The sequence below is a fragment of the Prionailurus viverrinus genome, chromosome A2 (assembly GCF_022837055.1).
Source record: "Prionailurus viverrinus isolate Anna chromosome A2, UM_Priviv_1.0, whole genome shotgun sequence".
NCBI lineage: Eukaryota > Metazoa > Chordata > Mammalia > Carnivora > Felidae > Prionailurus > Prionailurus viverrinus.
This window is the reverse complement of record NC_062562.1, coordinates 59933893-59948691: the sequence shown is the minus strand read 5'-3', so window position 1 is coordinate 59948691 and position 14799 is coordinate 59933893. Positions and strand designations below refer to the sequence as shown.

General features: G+C 49.9%; 1 protein-coding gene across 1 annotated transcript in view; it reads left to right on the top strand.

The window, feature by feature from the left end:
- The window catches only part of LOC125153318 (uncharacterized), a 37112-nt gene extending 22878 nt beyond the window's left edge, over positions 1 to 14234 (top strand). The window contains exons 12-15 of the mRNA XM_047836383.1: positions 3061 to 3095; positions 4583 to 4676; positions 10149 to 10221; positions 13939 to 14234. Of these exons, the coding sequence (XP_047692339.1) occupies positions 3061 to 3095; positions 4583 to 4676; positions 10149 to 10221; positions 13939 to 14234 (498 nt within the window). The remainder of the gene's footprint in view (positions 1 to 3060; positions 3096 to 4582; positions 4677 to 10148; positions 10222 to 13938) is intronic.
- Positions 14235 to 14799: the final 565 nt, after the last annotated feature.

The following is a 14799-nucleotide window of genomic DNA, read 5'->3' as shown; positions in this document are numbered from 1 at the left end:
TGACCGTGAGGGCCATGTACCCCCGCGGGTTATAATGTGTGTCCAGGTGAACATGTGGAAGCCCTCTCTCTGGTGTGTGGCTCTGGAGCTCGCCTCTAGAATGTGTAGTAGAGCAGTCTCAGGGCCACCTTATTCCCATCCTGTCTCAGGAATCCAAGGAAGCTGTGACCGTTCATTGTCACTCTGCTGGACACTTGTCATCCATCATCACGTTTAATCCCTCTGTGGAGTATCTGAGATAGATCATCATCCCACTTTGATGGCTGGGCTCGCCTCTTGGTGTGCGTGGAGCTTTAGGATCCCACCGGCTTAAACCCTCCCCACCCCACACCCCTGAGGATACATTTTCTTCTGTTTTCAAAACTGTATATGCCAGATATGGTCATATGGCTTTCTAGTGCCACAGTAGTAATAGCATGGGGTCTGGAGCTTTCAAACATTTGTATATTCGTTCTAAATCTTCCAGTGTTGAAAAATGCATTTCTCACTTGAGAAAGGTAGTTACCTTTCCAGCCAATTTACACAAATTACCAATACTGTCGAATTCTACCGAATTTTTAAAAAATAATGACACAAACCCTCTCAGAATATAGAGGAAGGGAGACCTGTTCTGTGAGGCCAGTTCCAACCTGATACCAAAGCCAGACAATGTCATCCCAAAAGAATATCACGAGGCAAAATCCTTCAAGAAAACACTGACAGACACCATTGATTAAGTGTTAGCAAACCAAATCTAGCAGCATACAGGATTAAGTACCATGGCTATGTGAAAATTATTTGACATTATACAAAATACCAACAATAAATGACAATAATATGGCGATGTCAATTCAGAAAGGGAGTTGCCAATAAGAAACTCTTACGTGTGACAAAAAAATATTCTCAACAAATTAGGAATGAAATGAAAAGATCTTCATTCTGACCTATGCAATACACCTATTAAATACAACTAACATACTTCCTGGTGAAAGACTCAGTACATCCCTCTTAAAACCGGGATCAAGGCAAGGATGTACTGAAGTTCCAGCTGGTGCAATAAGACAAGAAAAAGGAATAAAGAATAGAAAGTGAAACTGTGTTGATCACAGACAACATGATTCTAAAATACAAACAAAACAAAAAACAAAACTACTAGTGATGAAATAGCTTTGCAAGAGGCAGGTAAAGTGCTCTCCAGTAAGCTCTGGGACGTTTATCTTCAGTGTTATCCAGAGCACACCTGAAATCAAATACAGTCCCTACCTGGCGTCAGGAACCTCTGTGTGCCTCCAACTAGCTCCACAGCAAATTGCCACCATGTGGTCAAAGTAAAAATTTCTCCATTGCCTTGGCTGACCTAGAAATGTTTTATGTAATTTGCCATTATCTGGAATGGAAACAGTTGTTAAAAAATAAATCTTTTGACTTTGTATTGTTAAAAAAAATAGCAAGTCCAATCATATTTCTGTATTTGGCAAAAATGCCACTGAAAATAATATTAGTTATTTTATTAACAATAGCATTAACAATAATGAATTTAACAAAACTGTAGTAAAGTCTATACATTGAAAGTTATAAGTCATTGCTGAGAGAAACTGAAGACATTTAAAAAATAATGGAAAGATATACAACGTTCATGGATATGAACACTCAATATTGTTAAGATAGCATTTCCCCCAAAACTGATCTATGGACATAGTACAATCCCTATTGAATTCCTAGGAGGTTCTGTTTTTTTGTGTGTTGTTGTTGTTGTTGTTGTTGTTGTTTTAACCAACAAGCTAATCATAAAATGTACATGGAAATTCAGAGTACCTAGAGTAGCCAGAACAATTTTGAAAAGAGAACAAAATTGGAAGAATTATACAATCTGACTTCAAAATTTACTAAAAAGTTATAGTAATCAGGTTAGTGTAGTCAATGGAATAGAAATGGAATAGAATAAAAATTCTAGAAGTAAGCCTTCACATACGGCCAAGGCAATCCTTTGGGGAGAAGTGAAAATTTCAACAAATGGTCCTGGAACAACCACATATCCATTGTGAAATAAAAATAACGCCGTACTGGGAATGCAAGCTGGTGCAGCCACTTGGGAAAACAGTATGGAGGTTCCTCAAAAAGCTAAAAATAGAACTACCCTATGACCCAGCAATTGCACTACTAGGTATTTATCCAAGGGATACAGGTGTGCTGCTTCAAAAGGACACATCCACCCCAATGTTTATAGCAGCACTATCAACCAAGCCAAAGTATGGAAAGAGCCCAAATGTCCATCAATGGATGAATGGATAAAGAAAATGTGGTATATACAATGGAGTATTACTTGGCAATCAAAAAGAATGAAATCTTGCCATTTGCAACTACGTGGATGGAACTGGAGGGTATGATGCTAAGTGAAATAGTCAGAGAAAGACAAAAATCATAGGACTTCACTCATATGAGGACTTTAAGACACAAAACAGATGAACACAAAGGAAGGGAAGCAAAAATAATATAAAAACAGGGAGGGGGACAAAACAGAAGAGACTCATAAATATGGAGAACAAACAGAGGGTTACGGAAGGGGTTGTGGGAGGGGGATGGGCTAAATGGGTAAGGGGCACTAAGGAATCTACTCCTGAAATCATTGTTGCGCTATATGCTAATTTGGAGGTATATTTTAAAAAATAAAAAAAACTAAAAAAAAGAAAAATACCGTACTTAGGTATTGACTGCCCTGAGACCCAGTTGCTGTCAAGGTCAGACTCTCCTGGGGCGTCTCCCCTCAGCCCTCTGAGTCCTCAGGGGGCCCCTCTTCTGTGTGCCTCAGTCTTGGCAGCTGCCCGCATGGAGACCTGCCACAGAGGTCAGGGCCCACTGGTGGCCGCGTGTGACACATACCGGTCCTGAGCGGGCCCCTTGGCCAGTGTGGGCACTGGCTGTGGAGTGCGCTCCCTCACAGACCCCTTCCCTGACCCCGGGACCCTGAGGATATTTGCTCCAAATTGGGTAATAGAGAATGTGGGTTTTGTTTAACAAGAAGCTCGACATTGACCACTCCATCTTGTTTCCGGTTGTGAACAATCATTTCTTCCCTCACAGGAAATGGACAGCAGCCTGACTTTATCTGCCCTCAGGTGAGTCTCTGAGCCTCCTGCAGGTGCTTCCCGTGTCTCAAAGCCTTCACCATGATTCCTGAGGAACACAGTCTTTTGTGGGAAACCTTGGGGTACTGTGATGAAGTGATCGAAGACAAACCAGTTTCCCTTGACGTCACAGATGCAGACTGCCCCCCGAAGGGCTCGCCATACTCTGCTCACTGGAGCTTGTGATGAGACCCCTCTAGGTTCTTCACAAGTAACATGTGAGCTAGTGCACAGGTGTGAGCGATGCCCGTCTACTTTCTGTCTGTGAGCATGTGCCGCTTGCAGAGGACACTGCGGTCCATGACCGTGTGCAGCAGTGGCAGGGCTCGCCGTGTGCCAGGTGGGTGACCGCACCTCGCAGGCCCCCGGGGAGCACACGGCCTCTGCCTCTCCTATGCCACAAAGACAGAGAGGGGCCCCTTTCACATCGTGGCCCAGCTTCAAGCACACATTTTAGAGAGTAAATCAGGTGTAGCGAAACACGGTGACTACCGTCCCCTTGACAAGACGTCATCTTCTCCTGGAGTATGAGTAACAGGAGGCTTCACAGCACCCGTGTCAGCGAGGTCCGTGCTGTCTCCCCTACATTTCCCTGAGCACACGGTGAGCACAGGCTCCCTCTGTTCCTGGAAGGATGGTTCTGGGGAATATTTCGCAGTTGTAAGTGTCTGAATATTGTATCCTGACTTCACAACCTCAGTAACTTTGTACCAAGTGCCCTTTAATGCATTTGAAGTAAAATTAAAAAGGGCAAGTTATTTACTTGAATGTCACCCACCACACACACACACACACACAGACACACAGACACACACACCTCCCGCTCTGGCCCGCAGGGATTGTTGCAGAAAATGTTTCTTTGGTAACCAAAGAGTTTGCACCCAGTTGAGCAGCTAGCGCTTTAGACACCTTCCGTGGCCTGCTCCTGAGGCCTCACCCGAGTCTTAGTCCTCGAGGCCCACCCACCCAGGGCCTCCCTGGGACGTCGATCACGGGGAAACCTTGTAGGACTTAATGTAGCCTGTGTTCCTGGCGGTCGCTGGCAGACAAACTTATTGGGAGTACTTCTGTCCGGCTGTTTATCTGTCTAGGGTGTATGGTCTGCTGGTTATGTACAAATCAGCCAAACAGTGAATATATGAATAAGGGGGAGGGTCCATCATGCAGGTGAAGCTGCTTCTGTCTGGTTTTAAAGGCATTTCTGTCAGCAGAAATCCACCGGGTGGCTTGTTTTAATTTTCCGCTGGTGGTGGAAGCCTGCAGTGTCCTTCTCGCATGAACCTTCTGCATGTTTATGGCGCGAGACCCCCTCTGGCACTCAGCCTCCAGGCGCTGCCTGCTCCCGAGCCTGCAGATAAGAGGGGGCCCCAGCGGGGAGACGTCCACGGACACCGTGGAGCCTGCAGGGTCCCCACGTGCTAGCCCGCCCAGCGAGGGCCTGCTCTGTAATGTGTTCCTCCTTCCCTGCTCTGCCCTAGCCTACCTGGGAGCAAGGTGTCCTTGTCGCCATCCAGTGACTTCACCCTACACCCCACCTTGGCTGCCGGCACAGAGGACCACCTGCCGTTGAAGGTGAGCCTGTGCTCAGATGTAGGGCTTGGGGCTCCCTCGTAAGCTGGGCTCAGCACCATACCTGGATGCTGGTCGCACTGGTGTTCTGCATTTACTGGGTGCCTGGGCCACTACACAAAGAGCACCGACGGTGTGTGTGGAGTAGGAGGAGAAGCGAGAGCAGATCACGCTCCTGACAGGGGCCCGTGTGTGTGAGAAGCAGAGTCCCCAGACAGGTGTCCCTAAAACAAGCCTCGTATGTGTGCTCTGGTGCCACATGCGGGTGATGGCCACGTGGTAGGTGACACAGAGCAGAATGCCCGCTGTGATAGACTCTCAGCAGTGGGTGTTTTCAGGGTGTTCTGTGTAATCCCTTCAACTTTCTGTGTGTTTGGAGTTTTTCATAATAAATGTTGGGGGTAAATGTTGGGATAGAGAAGGGGTGTGTATAACTGACGGTCAACACAGAGCGTGTGAGCCACACACGGGGTTGAGTGAGGAAGCCTGCAGATGATACGCTCATGGCCCCAGGACAGGGCGTGTGGGGTGGCCTGTGTGGCCAGGCAGGAGACACAGGTAGACACAGTATGGTGGCAGCCTCACCAGCAAGTGAGCGTAGAACCCAGCAAGGCAGGGCTGTGGAGGACCCGGGTCCCACCGTCCATCCCTTCCGGAGTGTGCTCCCTTCCAGAGTGGCTCACGAGGCCACCCAGCCAGTGGGGCCTGAGTTGCTTCTGTAACAGCACGAGGCTCCAGACAATGTGCTGGAAGCCTCGGCTTCGAGCTTGACTGCACTTGAGAGGGCCCCTCAGACCCTGGTGCTCAGCCGCCCATGCACATTCACTGAACTCACGCCCTTCCCCGGGCTGGGGCTTCCTCTCTGCTCATTCTGGAACCCGCGTTTAATCCTGACACCCTGTGTGCCCCCACTTCACGCCAGGCCCACCCCTCTGCGGGCGACCCCAAGGCCCGTAGCTCTTAGCAGAGTCATTAGAGAGAAATGGGCGCCATAAGACACATTTGGACTTGGAGTCCACTCTGGTGTGCAGGCGTGACTGGTTCCACAGCCCAGAGTAAGTTCTTTAACCTCCTGGAGCGCCTGGGTCTCCACGCTTGCAAGATACGCATGGACTCTGTGTGGGGTCCCGAGTCCTGCTGCCGGTGTCCAGCTGGGACTGGTGCTCAGTAAATGGTAACCCCCATCCCCCATCACACCTGCTTTGGACCTTGCTGCCCATTAATTATAATCCTCATCTGAGGACACAGACTCATCACTGATCTCTGCATTACCTGCTTCCTAAGTTTACTCAGTATTTTATTTATTTTTGGTAACAGATGAAGCATCACCCCACCCCACCCCACCCCCCCCCCCCAGAAAAAGGCAGGGTCCTGATGTGGTCAGCTTCTGTGTGGCCCAGCCACGTGTGGTCTGCTTCTGCGTACGTGGCTTGGCCACGCTCTTTGTTCTCATGTTTTCCTTTCACTTCAGTGTTTCACATCATATGTATTCCAAAAAAATAGATGCTCACAACACATCGGTTACTCTTTATTTCACAGAAAGGACATAGTGTGTATGTGATGTTTGGAATTTGGGGGAATCACCTCTCGGTCAAAACGGTGGTTCCCTGTCCCGGGTGGCCGAGCTCATTTGCCTTCCTTCTGCGACTGCTTCTTGTAACTCCCCTCTGCTGTGGGCCAGCAGGACGTGTGCCCCCGTGCGGGTCTCTGTGATGAGCAGTAGGCCATCTCTTATACAAGGCCAGACTCTTCTACAGGGGTGCTCGGTCTGCACTCCCGCAGAAGCATATGCATATTCGGAGCCCCGTAGGTCCGTGTCGTCCCCAACACCCGGGGCACCTAGTGGTGCGGCTGGCGGCTCACGATCCCTCCCAGCCTTCCCCTCACCACCGATGGTGCTGAATGCGCATTAGCCACGTGAATTTCCTTCTGTGGGAAGTGCTTGCTCTTGTCGTTGGCCCATTTTCCTCCTGGCCTGTTTCTGCTTTTCTTATAGATTTATTTGTGTTCTTTATATATGCTTGATACAAACGCCTCATTAGTTGGGTGAATTACAGATAGAGTGTCACAGCAACTCGACTCGATGCTTAGCTGAACTCAACATTTGATGAGTCAGAGTCACACTCACACTTGTGCATATTTTATGATAATGCTTTTTGGTCTCGTTTAATCTTGAACCCAATCTTCTAAAAGACAGTCATCTATACTTTCCACTACTAATTTTCAACATTTGATTTTGAGAGTTGAGTCCTCACTCTGTGGGTCATTGGTGTGTTTAGTGTGAGGTAGGGATCCAGCTTCATCCGTTCCAGGTGGGTTTCTGTTGTTCCAGCTGCTTTCGCTAAACATCAAATGGACCTTCTTTCCCCCACTGATTTATTTTTTGTATGTCTCGTATACTTTTTGTTCCATACTTCCTCCACTACTGCCTTTCTGTATTTAGTTGAATTTGCATACTGTGCCATTGTGATTCCCATCTTCTTTCCTTTTGCTTGTACTTTTTAGTTACCTTCTTACTGGTTACCTTGGGGATTACAATTAATACCTTAAACTTATAAGAGTCTAGTTTGAATAATACTACGTTAATTTCGGTAATATATACTCTGATCCTATACATCTTCCTACCTCTTCCTTTATATTGTTACATCTTTACACATTGTGGGCCCATTAAGAAAGATTTATAATTATTCTGTGAATTGGCCTTTTAAGTCACCTAGAGAAGAAGAGGAGTTACAAACCAAAGTACGACAATCCTGGCTTATGCCTCAACCTGTGTGGTTATCTTTCCGAGCGTACTTTATTCCATCTACTGTCTAGAGCCTCTGTTTTAGCCTAAATATCTCCCTTTAGCATTTCTTGTAGGGGAGGTCTGTTGCTCATGAGTTCTCTCAGCTTTTGTTTATCTAAGAACATCTTAATTTCTTCTTTATTCCCAAAATACGGTTTTGTTGGGTTTAGAATTCTTGGTCGGCAGATTGATTTTCCTTCCAGGACTTGAAAGGTGCCCTCTGGACTCCATGGTTTCTGATGAGAAATCAGCTGTTGATCTTACTGAGGCCCCTTGTATGTGATTAACCTCTTCTCTCTCAATGCTTTCAGACTCCTCTCTTTGGGTTCTGAGAATCTGGCAGTGCTGTGTCTTGGTGTGAACCCTTCTGAGTTTATCTTGCTTGGAGTTTGTTGAGCTTCTTGGATGTGTAGATTCCTATCTTCCATCGGATTTGGAAAGCGTGCAGGCAGTGTTTCTTCAGATACTTTTTCTCTCTGCCCCCTCTCTTCTTCTGGGCCTCAGGTCCGCCGGGTGCTCTTCATTTTCCTTTGTTCCATTTTTCTCCCTGGTCCTCAGGTTGGAGAATTTCAATTATCTTCAGCCTCACCGATCCTTTCTTCTCCTGCTCTGTTGTGAACTCTTCTAGTTAATTTTTAGTTTCACACTTTTCAGTGGCAGAATTTGGTTCTTTTTTGTAATTCTATCTCTTTATTGATTTTCTTTTTTGTTCATTCGGTGTTTTCATGGCTTCCTTTAATTCTTCACCTTGGCTCATTGAGCACATTTAAGATAACTGACCTAATGTCCTTGACTACTAATTCAAATGTCTGGGCTTCTTCCAGGAAACTCTGTCAAATTATTTTTCTCCTTTGAATGCGCCATATTTTCCTGTTTCTCTGGATGTTTTATAATTTTTTGTTGAGAACTGTATATTCTGAGTATTTTAATGTGGTTAAGTCTGGACATCAGATTCTCCCACTGCTTGGGATTGTAGATCTTTGCTTGTTGAACTATCAGTTTGTGACTCTCCCAAGCTACTTTTGCAAAACATGTATTTGTTGTTGCAAAGTTTCTCTCATTATCTCTGTGGTCAGCCAGTGTTTTCCTTCAATGTCTGGCCGCAAATAGGGGGAATAAGTGTCCCATTAGATGCTCCCAAAGACAGCTACTGCTGCCAAGGGGGCCAGGGCAAGCGAGCCCTTGTGCCGGCCCCTCGGGACATGACCAGACCAACCAAAAGGCACAACAGACAAGTTTTGGACTACAGAGTCCCTACTGCCTGCACAGGAATGAAGGCTGTTGGCCTGTAGCCACAGGACGACCGAGGGTGGGTTGTCGCTGCTTTGTTGACACCACTCACTCAGGAGAGTTGGACAGCATCTCTTCCCTGGTGCTGTGCACCGTGTCTGGTCTGGCTTCAGAGTCTGGAATAGTTGACCCCAAAAGGCTCTCTTTAGCACAGTGGTCACATCTGTGGAGGACGAATCTCTCATGCTTCCTGTTCCCTGGCTTTGTCCTCAGGTGAAGGATGCCGATGTGCACTCTGAGAACACGTGTCACCACCTCCCCACAAATCTCTACCCCGCAGGCAGGCCTCCACTGTTCCACTGCCCGGCTCCATTGTGTTTCTGTTTTCATTCTAAACAAACAGTGTGCTTCCCTGGGGCATCATTTCAGTAATACCTTGATCACCTTTGCTTCCAAGCACCATCACCTCCTTCTGTGGGTTTTTCTTACACGTCCTGCCTCTACCAGGTTGCTGCCCACTCCGTGGCCCTCTGTGGCCGGCGCCGCCACCTCTTACCCGTCAGAGCCCTGCCCCCACCTCAGCTCCCACAACTGCCTCTGCGTTGGGTCCCCTGGGGGCCTGTCCATCTCAACAGCATTGTCCTCACGCCTGGCTTTTCTGCAGTCTGTTGCCGTTTGCTTCCTCTTCTTCAGGGAGCCATTGTTCATGAGGTTCCCCTTTCATTTCCTTCCTGTTTAACCTCATTCATGCCTCAGTTTGTATCTTGACTAATTCTCAAGAGCTGGCTCTGGGAGGAGGACAAAGGCATGTACGGGTTTAGAGATCTCCTAGAGACACTGGACTTGCAGAACCTTCCAAGGAAAGTTGTGCACAGCTGCACAGTCCAGTCCCACCGCACACAGCCCTGTAAGTCAGAAGGAGCACCGTCCCCGGCCATTTGGCAAGAGCCAGGCTCTCCCCTGTCGTCTGTGCAGGGGATTTGAAGTCACCGTCAGCAGGCCCAGTAGCACCAGGGCAAGGGAGAAACCTCCTGCTTTCGAGAGATGGTGTGAAGACATTTGGGGCCCCTGGGTAGCCAGAACTCACCACCAGCAAGCAGATTGTGCAGAGAAGGTGCCAAGCAAGACGAGGCGGCCTGTGTTGTGTCTTCCCCCCCATGCCAATGGTCCAAATAGGCTTTGCTGGCCCCCAGGAGACCCTCCTGCTCATCAGGAAAAGCACCACTTGTCTCTGTCCCGATGCGCGTGCAGAGGGAAAAGCCACCCCCCCCCCCAGCGCAGCCTCATCAGCAGCCCCACATACAAGTGAGTGCTCTGAACTCAAGAGGCGAGATGGCTGCCAGTGTTCCAGAGCCCGTCGTGGCTCCATCTCCAAATTGTGCTCTTGCTGCTACATTCTGTCCCCTTTGGCAGTGCGAGAGATGCCATGTCACGTATTTCCTGTTATTTCTCTGCAGGTCTCAAAGGACCAACAGGAAATGAGTTTGCCTGTGGAAGGAGACAGTGCTGAGGGCAAAGGCCCAGCTTCAGGTAAGACATCACACAGTGTGGGAGTTGACATCCACCCAAGTTTGATTCCCTAAAGAGGAAAATGTTTTCTCCAGAAAAACAAGGAGAGGGAGAAATCACCGGTGGGGAGTCAAAGGCTAGGACGCTTGTTGTCTCAGTGGCAAGGAGGACAAGCTTGGGCTCACGTAGTGTCTGCCAATGGTGCCTGGCGTCCCCACGCTAGCCCCCCCACCTGCTCTGTGTGCTACAAAGCAGCAGGTGCAAGACGTGGGGCTGAACGCCCCGCTGGCAGAGTGCCTGCAAGGTAGGAGCTGGCCCTGGATGGCGTTGCTGTGGCTGCCGATGTGAGCCATGGACCCTGACGTGCAGGGGTGGCCAGCCTAATGATGGCACCGGAGCGAGGGCCACGGAGAGTTTGACTAGTGACTGGAACCAAAGGCCTGATGTGCTCTGTTACGAGGCTCAGACTCCACCACCCGCACGCTGTCTGCCGAAATGCACGGTGATTTCGTTGTTCACTCGCCTGACCCTTCCAGAGTCCTTCTGAGACGGCCCCACCTCATCTAAGGAAATGTTCACCACTCAGCTTTTAAACAACTACCTACCCTTGGCCACGATGACACCTCCTACTGCCACCATCACTTCAGAGCTCACAGTGCAATTCTCCAGTGCTCCTGTTTCTAGAAAAGAGGTGGAGGCTGACCTTTCAACACACCTGTGGCCGCAGGAGTCAGTGGCTCCTGTTTCTAGAAAAGAGGTGGAGGCTGAGAGGGTGAGTTTGATTTCTGCGTGATTCCAGAAAGGGCCAAAGCTGGATTTTAAGAAACATAAAATACAAGCAAGTGGCATAAGTGACAGGGAGCCTGAGCCTCAGGTCTGGGTACACGGCAGGTTGGCTCCTGAGTGGACTGACGCCACGGGCACATGCATGTGCACACTGTCCGTGTGGGTGTGGTGCTTGTGGACAGGTAAGAACAAGGCGTCCTCAGCCAGGGACGGAGGCAAAGAAAAAACCCACAGAGAGCCCCGTGGGCACCTGCAGCCTATGTCCCAAGGGCCCCTGCCTCCCTGGTGAGCCGGGTTCTCACGGCCTCACATAAGGGAGAGACAGGCCCAAGCTCAGGGCACAGCCAGAATGGAAGGCCAATAAGTCATCCTGTAAAATCGGGACTCAAATGGCTACACGTGCATTGTAGTGGTGAGCCCGGAGGAACCCCGTGCTCCGCTCCCACAGGACACAAGAATGAACCTTGGAGCCGAAAGGAGCTGAGAAAATCCCCAAACTCCTCAAGCTGAGGAGTAACACCAAGTGATTGTGGACCAGCCGTTTGCAGGTGCCGAGAGGCGCTCCCCTCGCAGGAGCTGGGAAGATACCAGCCGCTCTCATCCCACATGGCCACGCCCTCACGGAGGCCAAGGCCACCACCGAAAAAGACACATGTTGGGAGCTGGGCTCAAGGACCAAATGCAAAGTAACTGTGGTTGTTGTTTGGGGAAACGACAGGCAAAGGGAAAAACATCTGAAGAGAACAGAAAACTTGTTTAAATTGCATGTGTATTTGAAGAGAAACCAAATAAAACTTAGAGCTGCAGAGAATACCACTGACGTGGGGCAGCTGACTGAGGGTTTTGTAGCACACGGGTCACAGTTGGAGTTCGTGAGCTCGAAGCTGGAACTGGAGAAGTTTCCTGACACTCAAAGAAGGGACGACAGGTGGAGAGCGTGACCGGAGGTGGGGCTTGGGTCTGTGGTGTGAGCGGAGTCCCCCACAAGGAGGGCTGCTCCGGGGGCATTGTGCGAGGCAGTGGGGCTGAGGGCCCTGCACTGCAAACCCGCACACACTCGGGTCCGATGAGTCCAGGAACGGCAAATGAGACTGTAGATATGTCGTGAGCAAGCTGGCACACTCCAGAGACAAATAAAATGCGTATTTTAAAATATTTGGCGATAAAAAAGGGGAGTCCTTCCAGGGAATATCGACTAGCTACACTCATTGTAACGGAAGCTACAGCAGAGTGGAGTCCTGCCTGCAGTACAGGGGGCCATCAGCCCAGGGCTGCCCCCCTGGCTGAAGCACGTTTGAAGGTGAAAGTGAAACAGGCACTTCACACAGAAGTAAGGAATGTTAGGGAGTGAAAAATAGACCATTTTCGTAGCATTTTTAGAAAGCGATGTCCCTAGGAACAGACCTAACCAAAGACACGCCGGACTCATGGAGAAAATGATAAAACTTGCAGAGAGACGTTTTAAGGAGCCTGATGAGTGCGGACAGACACAGCTCACGGAGTGCGTGCCAGGCCTCCCAGAGAGGCCAGTGCAGGATGCCAGCTCGAAACCCTGCGTCTGAGATGTGTGTGGAACTGCAAAGGATCAAGAATGCCAAGAAGCAGAAAAGGAGCAATTTAGGATGTCTGGCTGGGCTGCTTCCACGAAGCTTGTGAATCAAAGACAGAGTGGTGTCTGTGCAGAAATAAGCGCAGGGCCTGGTGTGGTGGCTTGCCGGGGCCGCGAGCACGTCAGTGGGCACAGGGACACTGTTTCTGGCGTGGGGCGACTGACCAGCAGGGGTGGGTAGATTGTTTCATAAACGCGGAAACATTTGGTGCCGTGTGGGAATAACACTAATGAAACCAGACCCCACCTTGTACCGTTTACACAAATTAATTCCACGTGGACTAAAGACATAATGCGTGAAGGGACAACTATACAAACTGGAAGATAATATTTGGTACTATCTTCTTTATTTAAATTTATTTATTTATTTTGGGAGAGACGGAGAGTAGGGGAGGGGTAGAGAGCCAGGGAGAGAGAGAATCCCAAGCAGGCTTAGCACTGTCAGCACGGAGCCCGATGCGGGGCTCGATCCCAGGAAACCGTGAGATTTTGACCTGAACGGAGACCCAGAGTCCGATGCTTCACAGACTGAGCCCCCCCGGGCACTCCTGCTACTGTCCTTATATCCTCATGGTGACTGAGGGTCCTTAAGCAAGATTTTCTTAAAGGCACTGTCCCTAAAGGAAGATACACAGAAATTAGATCACACCCAGATACAAAGGGAGGCTGTCAAAAATTGGGAAAATATTTGTAACACGTAGCTGACAAAAATTGGTGTCCAGGACACAAAGTACTATGACACCAGCAGGAAAAACGTAGACACATGATGACTAGGCACTTCAGGGAACAGGGAACCCAGAAGACCCACAAACAAGTGCGTACCTGCTGCCATCCTCCGGGAAATGTGACTGAAAACCACATGTGGTGGGGTGAGGTCCCTGTCACATGAGCAGGTGTGAGTCTGACATCACTGAGGACTGGCACAGGTGGGCCTGGGACGTGCACGTGGCTGGTGGGCTGGGCCCGTGCTGCACACACAACTGGTGGACAAGGCCGTCGGCACCGCCAGTCATCCCGGGTGTGGGTGGGGAAATGCCTGCCCGCTGCACCAGGAGCCATGAGCATTGCTGCTGGGTCCGACGAGATGCCCAGTACGGGGATCCCAGCATGGGGGATAGGTGGAGGAGGGTTCCCGCTGACCCGCTGAACAGGGCTGTGTGTGCAGACACAGATGTCCTGTGCAGAAGCAGCTGCCCTCCTGGCAAGATGTCAGGACGGACTGCACCGGGAACCTGTCCTTGGCCTTCCTTGCAGAGGGCCGGTTCTGCACCCGGGGCCAAGGACTGGGCGCGCCTTCTGCTCACCGCCCTCAGGTGCTCATGGCACTTTCTTTTGCTCTGCAGGAGCCGGGGAGCCCACACTGGCCAAATGGGCTGTCCACACACCAATGGCCTTAGAGATCCGGGCTCGGGAGGCAGCCCTGGAGAAACTCAGGCTCCCGCACACACCGCCCTCCGGCAGCCCGAATGTGCCGCACATGGATGTCCCCTTGGAGAGGCAGCAGGTCTACAGCATGGAGCCTGCCACTGTCACCACCACCAGGAAGCCTGCAGATGGGCAGGCGTGCAATGGAGAGGACATCCAGCTTCCAGGACAGATAAAAGAGGTGACTTGGGGCCAGGCATCGCCATCCAGCTAGGAAGCAGAGGGCCCGCTCGATGCTCAGGGAGAGACCAGGGTCAACCTGGATACCTCTGTCAGCACAACTTGTGTCCGCCCTGCCACGGAAGCCCCTGAGTCCAGGGCAGGCGCTCACCCCGACTCCCATGATGCCTGACTGGCCTGAGGCCGGCAGGCGCTCCCGCCATGTTCATGATGCGGTGCAGCCCTCGACTCTATGCAGGCACCAGTGGCAGCCGATGGCCTGGCTTCCTCCAAGCAGAGTGCTGGGTCCTGCATCCAGAGTCAAGGAAAGAAGGGAGCCTGTGCACACCCTGACTTGTGCTACACGGAAAGACTTTGACCACCCCTGCGCCTCACTCCACCTGGAAGCCATACTTGAAAGGCATTCATAAGTTTCCAAACACGTCCCCATCGTGCTCCAAGATTCAGGACAGACTTGGTGTGATGTTTTCACTTGTGTTACTTAGGAATGTTGACAACTGTTATGAACCTAAGTAGCCTTTAAGGAAATTCTTCAGAATTTCTTAGAAAGTTATACGAAATAATAAAAAATAATTTCACCGGCAATAAGCTTGAAATCA